This window comes from Bos taurus, chromosome 14, assembly GCF_002263795.3.
Source record: "Bos taurus isolate L1 Dominette 01449 registration number 42190680 breed Hereford chromosome 14, ARS-UCD2.0, whole genome shotgun sequence".
Taxonomy (NCBI): Eukaryota; Metazoa; Chordata; class Mammalia; order Artiodactyla; family Bovidae; genus Bos; species Bos taurus.
Genome location: NC_037341.1, coordinates 61411483 through 61424080, shown reverse-complemented (window position 1 = coordinate 61424080; position 12598 = coordinate 61411483). Strand labels below are relative to the sequence as shown.

General features: G+C 37.1%; 1 protein-coding gene across 1 annotated transcript in view; it reads left to right on the top strand.

Moving 5' to 3' along the window:
• Positions 1-12598, top strand: part of ATP6V1C1 (ATPase H+ transporting V1 subunit C1) — a gene marked incomplete at its 5' end in the record, with an annotated part of 40122 nt that overhangs the window by 26625 nt on the left and 899 nt on the right. The window contains 7 exon segments of the mRNA NM_176676.1: positions 684-775; positions 2058-2156; positions 4020-4088; positions 7900-7992; positions 8084-8177; positions 10049-10146; positions 11332-11458. Coding sequence (NP_788849.1) covers positions 684-775; positions 2058-2156; positions 4020-4088; positions 7900-7992; positions 8084-8177; positions 10049-10146; positions 11332-11458 — 672 coding nt within the window.

Here is a 12598-nt window from a genome sequence, read left to right as displayed (position 1 = left end):
CTTTTAATCCTTATCAAGGATTTAGTCATCTTCTTCCTGATACTATTATAGATGAGGAAACAGGCTCAGAGAGGTGACGTGATTTACCCCAGCGTGCCACATGGCTGATAATGGTAGAGCTAAGTTGAAATTAGTTCTTCAAGTGTTAAATCTACTGCTTTGTGTCTTCTCCTTAAATTGTTAGTAGTTTTAATCATATTTTTGAAAAATTAGCTTGTGTAACATTTATAAATAAGTTGAAGCAAAATGTTAACTTCATTGCAAAAATGTTTTGTGTAAGAATGGTGGTGTTATAAACAGCAAAACTCTGTATGATTTCGTTCCTTTGGAAATTAACTCTTTAGACTTGTGTATTAAAACCTTCCAATTAGTCATGTCTTTAATCAATGATCTAGATTTCATTTACATGGTTTAAGAATATAGTAACAATAATAAAAATACATGTAGATAAAACATTATCTTTAGTAGAAAAGATTATATGAAAATTCCCATAGTTATTAAAAATGAAGTAGGTTATTTTTTTAATGACCTTTAAAAATAATGCCTTTAAAATAATAGAATATTATTACATCAGGAACTGGTGGTGGGTTTGTTTTTTAAAGTTTCAGCACAACTACTTTAATTGTATTAGTAGAGGCAGATTTAGGAAGATTCTCCCTATTTCTCTTCTTTCTTCTGTAAAGGGTGTCACTCAGATTGACAATGACCTGAAATCTCGAGCATCCGCATACAACAACCTGAAAGGGAATCTTCAGAATTTGGAACGAAAGAACGCGTAAGCATGTCAACTATATGTGAATAATTTAGAATTGGAGAAGCGCTGTGGCACAGGAGTCTCCAACCTCTGAAATCTAATGCCTGATAATGTGAGCTGGAGCTGATGTAGTAATACTAGAAATAAAGTGCACAATAAATGTAACAGGCTGAATCACCCTGAGCCACCCGGCCCCGCCTCCCTGGTCCATGGGAAGTGGTCTTCCATGAAACTGGTCCCCAGTGCCGAAAATGTCGAGGACCGCTGTGTAGCGTATGTTGCGGATAAACTGTTGCTGGGGGTTTTAGTAAGTTCCAGTGTGTGCCGTTTCTGTAGTCAGGTGGTATTTTTTCACTTCATGGAGAAAAACTCATTATTTCAGGCTAGTCAAAACAGATGTGAGGCTGATTTATTATGCTCGTTTCATACATAATACTTCTGAGCTGGGTCCTGGTTTATCCTTTATCCATCTGATTTTTCACTGTAAAAATTATCTAAAGTTAATTGTTTTAAATTAAATCATAATTTAATTACATAGCAATTATCTGCTGCTTAAAAGAATTATATAGAAAAATCCTTTTTTATGTAATTCTCATTCTTTAATTTATCTGTTTTCCAGTGTTTCCATTTTTATCTGTTTTTATGTTTCAATTTTTTATGTTAGGTTTTCTTAAAATAGAACACTCTTCTTATGGTTGATCTCACTGTAGTATGACTACTACAGGTGTAGCCTTAAGCACTTAACTCTTCAAGGTATACATTCGTATCCCAGAGGCAGAACTGAGTCGTCCTGTCAGGGGTGCAAACAGGGCAAGTCATTTTCAGTGTGAATCTACTGGGAGACCAAGTGAAGACTTGCATTCAAAGAGTTGATTGTTGGGTTAACTAACCAAAATTGATACCCAAGGAGAGGGAGGAAAATCAAAGGTTGTGCTTAGATGATACGATTGCATAATTATGGTGAGGTAGACTTTAATTGATGCCTAATGAATAACACTTTCCCAGTTAAGACATTATATATATATAATCAAGAGAAGAACTGAGTTATAATAATTAAAACAAACACAAAGGGAGACACTAGAGGCAAATTCTGATAAAATTTTGACATTTCTTTGGGTTTAGATATGGGAAATATTCAGCTAAATTTTGGCTTCTTGATACATCAAATAAAAAATGTTAACTCAGGCTAATCTCTCTTGAGATGTATGTGTAGTATATGTAACTATACTTAGCCTGCTGTATCTTTACTTGTGTTATGGAACCACATAATTATCAGCCTAATGATCTTTTTCTTATTCCTCAGAGGGAGTTTGCTAACTCGAAGTCTAGCAGAAATTGTGAAGAAGGATGACTTTGTTCTTGACTCAGAGTATCTCGTCACGTTACTGGTCGTAGTTCCCAAGTATGTCTTTTCATTACAAAAGGTTTTTACTTATTAAAATACAAGAAAAATGTTAGTGCCTGATACTGTAATTTGAAGTTTTCCACAAAACCCGAGTGTGAATGGAATATCACCTTGTCATTTGTTCTGTCAACCAACATATACTCATATGGCACATACAGTGGAATTTAGTTCGTAACCTGGTAATAGAGATGTCAGTTATAAATTGAGATTCTAAATCAAGTTCAACTTAGTAGAGTTGACCATTAAAAAATTAAATAATGCTAAACTATTGGATTTTTAAAAAAATACTGTTTTTAGATATTTCAAAATAGGAAGTTCTTTGTTTTTCTGAAAAATCTTTATGATTGATTAGGATAAATTAACCCCTTTAAGAAGTAAAGAATTGGATTAGATCAAAGGTTAACATATCTTTTATATAAAAGGCCGAATAGTATTTTACCCTTTGCAGGCCATATGGTTTGTGATACAGCTACTCAACTCTGCCACGTCAGCTTTGTGGTTGTAGCTAAAAGCTGCCATCCCCACTGTGTGCATGAAGTGATATGTCTGGTGTCAGTAAAACTTTATTTACAAAAACAGGTACAGGTTATGGCCATAGTTTAGGTTGGATAATTCTTTGAAATCTCCTCTAGATTAGGCCTTCTGTATTAATTAACATTTGGGCATAGTTAATCTTGATAAAATGAAATCTTTTGAAGGTTAGAATTCTGTATGTGTGGGTGGGTGGCGGAAAATCCTGTTAATGGTTTCATTTCTGACCTGCACTGAAATCTTACCATCAGGAAATCATTGGGGGATCCAAACTGGCGTGGGAGATTTGGGGACTCTTGTCAGCATTATTCATAAAGTCTTATTTTGCTGTGCTCTCCATTTTTATCTGGCTAGGAAACTGGGAATATAGGAAAATGATGCCTCCTGGAAAGGGGCGGGAAAGCACCTCCATTTAATTTACAGTGGCGACAGTATCATCTGATTTTTGCCTTTCCCCGCTTACTGCAGAATAAGAAAATACTGATTATTTCTGAAAAATGTCTGTGTATGTGTGTTTTTATACTATGCATGGAAATAACCGTTGTCCAGAGAAAAGATTTGTCTTATGCAACCTTTGTTTAAAATTTGTGTTTAAGACAAGAAGTTTTCATAGTTTTCTGTACACTGTACTGGAAACCTAGGGTCAGACCTAGGGTACCTTGTATAGTGGCTTATTTATTATCCTGGCTACAATACTATCGATACAGTTCTTTATTTTATATTGCCACACCCACGAAAGCCAGTGGTCTCTAGAGAAGGAAGGAAGGCTGTTGCACAATGCTCTGTGGCAGCTTGGTTTACTGTCGCTTTGTTGACTCAGTGCTTCCTGGTACCCTGTGCTTCAGTAAACGTGCCTTCTCCCAGCGCTTCTGAATGGCCACTGAATAAAAGTGTTAGTGATTTCAACATGGCTTCTCTCTCTCTCTCTTTCTCTCATTTCTCTCTCTCTTACTTCCTTATTTGCTTTCTTCTTTTCTTTTTAGTGAGGTAATATAAATTAACCCTAAAGTTTGAAAATAATTTCAAATCTCCATTTTGCTTTGCTTCTTTTCCAAACTGAGTTCTAGGGTGTGCCTCTTTTGCAGTCGTTACTAGATGTAAGAGATGGTGCGTTATGTTTCCTCCTTCACCATTCAATGTATTTGAATTCATTCTCTGTAGGAAACTTGATTTTTCTTTTGTTAGATAGATTTGAGATATATTTACTATATATATATAGTTGAATTATATATATATATAGTTTGTCACATAATTTTTTCTCTTTCTGGGTCTGGCAGGAAGTAGGACTTGTTTTTCTCTTCTGGTAACTTAATTGTACCTTTTCTGCAGGTTAAACCACAACGACTGGATTAAGCAGTATGAGACACTAGCTGAAATGGTAGTTCCAAGGTCTAGCAAGTAAGTAGTAGCCTTACAGCCTGCTCTCGCCCAGAATTCCTTTGTAGTCTGGGTGTTGGATTAGGAAATATCTTGATCTTTTCTTTGTGGTAAATTTTATAGTTTTGGAACCATCTTTTTCACCTAATAAATGAATTATATTAACTCTAGTTATTATAATTTTAGACTTGGAAGGGCCTTTGCACAGTCTCACCAACCCACTCATGTTGATAGATGTGGAAGTTTGAGGCCACAGAGCTGAAGTGGTTTGCCCAGAGTCACATATCTCATACGTGGCAGAGCTGTAACCAAAACCCAGGTCTCCTGTGTGGTACTTTTTCTGCTGTACAACCTTCTCAAGATCCTTCTTTCAGTACTTATCTCATACCTACTGTGTGTCTCTAATTCCCCATTTATCTTGTCAAGGAAGTATACCAAAATGGCTACTAGGCTACTGTGTTGGTCTGCAGATATTTACTATCACTTTCCAGTGAGCATAGATTCTACCTAGCCTGTACTTTCCTTTGGGAAAAAAAAAAATTATTAAGCATTTTTGAACTTACAGGTTAATATTCATTGTCTAATTTGATATTTACAACAGTTCTGTGAAGTAGTTTGGGCAGTTGTTACACTTTTTCTCATAGATGAAGTAAAAAATGCACAAGAGTTAAGTTGTGGCCTAAAGCATATGGCCATAAAAGTGTCAAATGGCAAAGTTAGGACTAAAAATTGAGGTCTTTTCACTGCAAGTTGTGCGCTCATGGCATTATAACATGTCATCTTTTCCTGTATTCTGCCTTTCCACATGAGATACTTGCCAAGAAAATATAAGTACAGTGTGTATGCTCCCCGAAGAATTCTTTTGTGTGTATATTCCTCAAGAGGTGTCAGCAGGATGAAAGGAAAGTCTGGGAGGTAGTAGAGAAGTGGTGGTAGTAAGGCCAGGCCGATGAAGTATTTTCTTTTCCAGTTTCATTGTGTCATATGGGAGGTAGCTTAGTATAATGGAAAGAGTCCTGGACCCAGGAATCTTGAGTTCTTTTGCTGGTTCTGCTACCAACTTGCTGTGTGACCTAGGGTAAGTCTTTTAACTTCTCTGGGCCTCATTTTCTTTGTAAAATGAGCATCACACCTTTGCTGTACACATTATGAGGTCCTTTTAAGACTCGATGAGATATATGAAGTTGGAGTTCTCTGTTAGCTCAGTGGTAAAGAATCCGCCTGCCAGTGTGGGAGACATGGGTTCAATCCCTGGTCTGGGAGGATCCCACATGCCATGGAGCAGCTGAGCCTGTCGCCACAACTACGAGCTCACACTTTGCAACTAGTGAAGCCTACATTCCTAGAGCTGGTGCTCTGCAGCAAGAGAAGCCATCTCAGTGAGAAGCCAGAGCACCACAATGAGAAGTAGCCCCCGTTTGCCGCAACTGGAGAAAAGCCCTCGCACCAGTGAAGACCTAGCACAGCCAAAAAAAAAATAGACAAATAATTTTGAGAAGATATGTAAAGTAGAAGGTAATATGAATCTTGCAGTTTCATAAATGTTGACTTCTTTTTTTGAGAACAAAACCACAAACCTGTACTCATTGTGAATTTTTTTCCCATTTTTGGGGAGTGCTTTCCATTCACACTGGCCCTTCACATGGTAAACTGAAGATTGAGGTTGTGTCTTGATACTGGTTTTCCTCTGAAGCTGTTTATCCGGACGGATGACACGTTCTTAAACCTTGTTCTTTGGAGCCCATTAAAGCCACAGAGATTGGCTTGACATTTGGGGGTGGGGGAGGAGGAGAGAGAGGACGCAGTGCGCATGACATGCCCTCCTGGGCTGTGGAGAGCTGAGCCCAGGGGAGTGGCATGTGAGCCCAGGTTTACTCAGGAAGACGGACTTCAGAAATATTCCTTCAGAGATTTACATCTTTTGAAAATCACTTTAGTAGTTTAAAGGAAAAAGTTTCAGATGCTGCCAGTTGAGTATAGGCGATACCTATCTTCTGAATGACCCCCAAGTGTCCACTGACCGCCTGAGTGCCTCCAGCTCTTCCTCACTCAGTGAAAACATCTGTTCATCTGCTTAGCAGTTCTAAAGACTGATTTCAGATCACCTCCTTGAAAAGGCATTTGAGTCATTAAGAACAGGGCAGTAGCTCGGCCAGCCCTGAAGAGGATGGTTAGTTTATGTGAGGCAGACACATCTTAGTGAGTCAGTCTGAAATGCTATACACGGTTTAGGAAAGAGCTCTATGAGCTAATGCTGGATGTTTTGCTTATCCTAATTAGTAACATTTTTGAGTAATTACTATGTGCTAGTCATTGTTCTAAGTGCCTTATTTTAAAGTGAATTTTAGGTAGCAACGTTGTCACTTGTTGCTCTTTGGCACAATACTTGAGTGATTACTCTTGGAAGCAGTGAAGATGAAAGTGGACTTTTGAGGGAGAATAGATTGAAAAAGACCATCTTCAAACTTAAATAATTTCACTTAAACACAAAATCTAGCTATTTGCAAAATGTTCATAAATCTTGAAAGATTGGACCATGTGAAATACTGCCGTCATTGGGTGGCTAAGTGCAAAGACGTGTATCAATGCCGCATCAGAGTTCACACAGCCAAAGAAGTGGAAGCTAGACTGTTGTTCTGCTTCTTTCTGTTGGAAAAACTGTTCAAAAAGAGGTGCTTTTCACATATACTTTCACAATTACCGCTTAGCTGTTTGTCTCTACTTTTGCCTGTTCAGATAAACTAGTTGGGTCAGATCATTGGTTGACTTGGCCTTTTCTCTGTTGTGGGAAGCAGCACCACAGACTTGGTGGTGCTTCACAGAAGCTTTTTTGTTCAGGGAGCTGGAGTTCTAGATGAAGCAGAGGATGCTAGCAAGGAGGACCTAGAAAAAGATGACACTAGCCATTGTGCAGAGAAAAGTTTCATCTGTGCTTTGGAGCCGGGTTAGCAAAGATAATTCATGAAGAAAAGCAGGAAAGATGCTTCAGCAGTGAAATGGGTCAGTTGATTGGAGCAGAGCAGATGGCAGAACTGAGCCTTGGGAGAGAGGTAAGAAGAGAACAGAAGAGCTTGTAAGCTCCAGAAGCACTGCCACACATGTGGGTGACTGAAAATGCCATGAGACAGCTGAAAAGCACTGACTCTTAGTTTCGTCTTGGCTTGGTTACACGGGTGAGAATGTACTGTTACTGCTTGTACACAACAGTAGAATTGAATGCAGAGAGTTTGGAGACTCAGACCTGTAGCTCACAAACAGTTATCCCCACTTGACTTCTGCCTCCGTTTTTAAATCAAGTTCTGCCTACTTGGTAGCTGCCTTGCTTTGGATTTGATGGGCACTGGGTAAAAGAACTAAGTGTAATAGTCTCGAGAGGGCACAAATTAAAAGGGGAGGGCCAGGCCTCTGGGGGCAGGGCCGGAAAGAAGAGGAGAGAATTCAGATTGCAAAAGAGAAGAGGGTGTTTAGCCGGGAAGCAGGGAGAGTCTGGAAAACAAGCAGCTGCTGGACAGTTTGTCCTTGGCTGGCCTGCTGCTGATACAGATGGAAAATCATGGTCTTAGGGTTTGGAAGCTTTCCTTGAGTTAATGCTTAATTTTGTTGGTGAGGAAGAAATGTACGAGGGGCCTGTTAAGACACTGTAAGTAAAAACATAAAGACTGAGTGTCCTCAGCATTTGAGGCAGTACAGCTGAAAAGCACTGAGGGGTTCAGGAAGGGCTGCCATACCTTTCTGTTTGTTCTTCCTCCTCCCTGTTTCTGAATTCTGCCCTCAATATGAATGTGAGCAATAAATATAAAGCTTTAAATGGACTTTGTCTTTCTTTCTCTAGTGTTCTCTCAGAGGACCAAGACAGTTACCTATGTAATGTCACCTTGTTTAGGAAGGCAGTTGATGACTTCAGACACAAAGCCAGGGAAAACAAGTAAGATTATTATTTTAAAAGTTTTTTAAATTTGTTAGATTATCTATACTTCCTGTGGACAATTTTGGTTTTCTTTTTTTTCCTAATTTAGATTCATCGTCCGTGACTTCCAGTATAATGAAGAGGAGATGAAAGCAGACAAAGAAGAAATGAACAGGCTTTCTACTGACAAGAAAAAGCAATTTGTATGTATTTTTAATATTTAATATAATCAGTGTTAAGCAGAAGAAAAACTGGTACTGCTTTTCTTTAAAAGAAAAAACTTTTCTGATTTTGATTTTAGTTATTTTTTTCTATTAAATAGTCAAAATGAGTTTTCTCTAAGCAAGCTGAGATCTGTGAATTGTTATCTTAAAATGTATATTTTAAAATTAATCCCTCTAAGTCTGTATCAAAAGTTAATTTTAAATACAGTGTTTTGATTAATGCTCCTATAGTGAGGGGTCATTTTAGTTAAGTAATTATTCTCTCTTTTCAGTAGGAAATTTCATTTTCTTGAGGCAGAATTTTTTTTTTTAATGCTGTAGTCTTTTACTGAAGGAATTTGTACGTAAACCATTGGTGAGTTAGTATGTTCTAGGCACGGTGGAGAACAGGGATGGAATTGTGAGTGAAAGATAGTGTGGACTTGCCATCCTCAAGTAAAGGATTTTTGTGAAGATTAAAGAGTGTATGGAAGGGGAAACATGAAGAGTGCAAATGTGTTTCTCTTATAATGCAAGGGAAACAAAAGCACATTCCATTTACAACTATCTCCAAGTACTTGATAAACCCTAACATCTCAGTTGGAAGAAAACTAACCCTAATGAAGTAATGTCAAATAAAAGCAGCTGGTTGGGGGGGAGATCCAGTACCCTAAAAGAACAGATATTTTAACCAAAGACTTTCACTTTGTTGTGTTGTTATCCTTTTTGTGTAAATTGATTGCTATATCCAAATGAGCCTAGTAATATTACCCAAATAACTGTTAGCTGAACTGATCGTGTGTGTCTTTTGAGTATGGAGAAATGGTAATAAGTTGTTTGAAGTTTGTTTCTTTAAAGAAGTGTTTTTATTTAGTACTAGGAATAATACTGAATAGTTTAATAAGTTCATAAAGAATTTATGCTGTCAATACATAATAGAATCATTAAGAAATTAGAACATAATGAGCAGGTTTTAGGGATCTAAGTCAACCCCCTGATTTTACAGATGAGAAAACTAATACTTAGAAATATTAAATGACTTACTACATAACTATTTTTTCTGTTTCCAAGGAAGTTGTTTGTAATTAAATTCTATTTTGAACGTATTAAATGTTTAACAGTATTGGATAGTAAATTTAGATTTTTATACTTTGGTTTTCAAATCTATAGGACACTTGTATATTCTGTATCATTTTAAATGACTTCACTATAGTATATGCCTTTTTAAGAATTCCCTGGCAGTCCTGGTGGTTAGTACTATGCACTTTCACTACAGGGACCATGAGTTTGATCCCTGATCAGGGAACTAAGATTTGCAAGCTGCACAGCATGGCCGCAAAAAAGAAAAATACACACACACACATACATGCACACATACATGCCTTTTCTGTGTAGTGAATAGAGTCAATGGATATTTGTATTTACTGAGGTTACACAGTAGTAGCTAACCTTTTCATCTAATGTAAGGTAAAGTATGCAAGATATGAGAATAATGAAACATTTTTAAAGTGAATTACAATGTGATTGGGGGTTCCCTGGTAGCACAGATGGTAGAGAATCTGCCTGCACTGCAGGAGACCTGGGTTCGATCCCTGGGTTGGGAAGATTCCCTGGAGAAGGGAATAGCTACCTACTCCAGTATTCTTGCCTAGAGAATCCGCATGGACAAAGGACCCTGGCGGGCTACAGTCTGTGGGGTCGCAAAGAGTTGGACATGACTGAGCGACTAAGCACACAGACACATAATGTGACTGAATTTTCCTTAAGATTCTCACTGGATAGTCACTGCTTTAAAAATACTTGATTTATCTGATTTCTCACTGCCATTTTGAAGACCAAATTTGTGGTGATTCTTTTCTTTCTTTCTATAGGGACCACTGGTACGGTGGCTGAAAGTGAATTTCAGTGAGGCGTTTATTGCATGGATTCATGTGAAAGCTCTGAGGGTTTTTGTTGAGTCTGTTTTGAGGTAAAGAAAGCTCATTGAGAAACTTGGAACTAAAGAATGTGTAGATCCCTTGGCATTGCACCTCTTTATTGAAACGCAGTCTGCTAATAGGAAATTGATTTGGGGAAACCAAAGGGCTACTCATGAGGGAGAGATTGTCAGTATCATACTGCTTATGACGTGCATGTTGGTCTTGCCCTTGATACCGAGTTTAAAAAAAGATCATGCTGCTGTGCTCTGGTTCTTTCCATATTCTGTGCTTAAGTTAAACGTAGGTTATGAATATTAGTCAGTGTTTGTTTAAAAGACCTATCACAGATTTTACATGTAGTTTGATACACAGTAACCTTATTTGAAGTCCTCATTTCATAGTAGCCTAAAATATTTTATTACTTTGAGATACTTAAAATGTCAACCATCTTGTGATGCTTTGTACACGTTGCTCATATTAGAAATAGTTCAAAATACTTATCTGCCATCATGCTATTTGTAAATTTCTTTGAATTTCCGTAGTAGATGGGTAATCTCATGCTTTTTCCCCCCCATATTCTTTATTATCATAAAGGAATCAATAGTTGACTCTCCATATTCTTGGGTTCCAAATCCATGGACTCAACTAACTGTGGATTGAAAATATTTGAACAAGAAATTCCAGAAAGTTCCAAAAAACAAAACTTCAATTTCCTGGGCACTAGCGATGATTTACATAGCGTTTGCATTTTATTTACAACGAATTAAATAGCATTTACATTGTATTATAAGTAACCTAGAAATGATTTAAAGTATATGGGAGGATATATGTAGATTATACGCAAATCTTACACCATTTTATTTAAGAGACTTGAACACCCTTGGGTTTTGGTGTTCACAGAGGTCCTGGAGCCAGTTCCCTGCAGATACTTAGAGGCCTGTACTGTTGACATATTATCACTGTCTGCTGAGGGTGGGCATAAATTACCTTAAAAATTGAAGACTAATTAAAAGTAATTCCTAGTGGACAGTTGGCTCTCATTTTAAAGATTTCTAATGGACAGTGAGGACCAGAGAAGGTGTGAGTTTCTGAACTTGTAAAGGTGGTTATTAAAATGAGGCACCCTCTCCCCATTAACAGTGATTAAAGAAGAGTATGAGAATACTTGCTTTTAAGCAGGAAATCTCTGCATATGTTTGCTTGTGTTACATCCTGTATTTCTGCTTCCTTATAAGGTATGGCTTGCCAGTGAACTTCCAAGCAATGCTCCTTCAACCCAATAAGAAAACAATGAAGAAACTGAGAGAAGTATTATATGAATTGTATAAACATCTAGACAGCAGTGCAGCAGCTATTATTGATGTAAGTATTTATTAACCTGGTAAAATAGGAACTGGATGAATTTCAGAAAAAAATTATTGGAAGAAGATGTTACGTAATTGCTTTAAGATTCTCAATTTGTTAGTAAATAATTTACCTTGCTTACTCCATTTTATAGTAGTTGCTCCTTGGTATTTCTAAGAGCCAGTCATTGTCTTGCTGTAGATCTGATGTTTATAGCTGCAGAGAGACCACACAAGCAATGATACTAGTTGTTTACAAGAATTACAGATTGCAGAGAGGAAGAAAATAAGTCATTACTGTAACTTTATCTGGTAGAAGTAGCAGAGTCAATAGATGGGCATTTTTAAAGAGAATTATCATTCTCTAAAATGGTGTATGTTTATATCTTTTTTAAAACAGAAATGTATGAACATTTATGCATGCAAAAGCATACAACAATGTGTTCTTTTTGTTGTTGCTGTTTAAAATTGTAGCAGGCTTTTATATTTTTTGTTTCAAATAGCTTGCTGATATTTTTCCTCTAGTTTAGAATGGCAATATTTCACATGTGCATTAGTTAGAACCCATAGGAGAAAAATCAAGGTTTTTTTAATGGAAGAAAAGGCAGGAAATGACTCCAAATTTTCATGGAATTGTTGATAATATGTAAAGTCTAACTGATGCAGAATTTTATACCAGTAAATTCTTATAACATGCATACATAGTAAGTGGTATCAGTAAAAATCACAGTTGGTTTATTTTTATCCATCATTTTATAAGCCTTGTATCTCATAAACTCAATACCCCAAGCCTGAGACTAAAAAAGTAATTTTATACAGTATGCATAGAAAAGGACGGTGGAGTCACGGTTAAACCCACACAGCCATTGAGGGCAGAGTACTTGAATCTGGCATTACTACTCACTTGCTCTGTTTCCCAGGGCAGGTCAGCCTTTCTGAGATTGTTTCCTTATTGCAAAATGGAGTTAACAATGTCAAACTCAGATTAAATTAGGAAAAATGTATAAACTTAGCCCAGTTCATTAAGAAGGTACAGGCATACCTCATTTCATTGTGCTTCATTTTATTGAACTTTGCGAAACTGCATTTTTTTACAAATTGAAGGTTTGTGGCAACCATGCATTGTCAGATGATGGTTCTCAGTTTTTAACAATCAGGT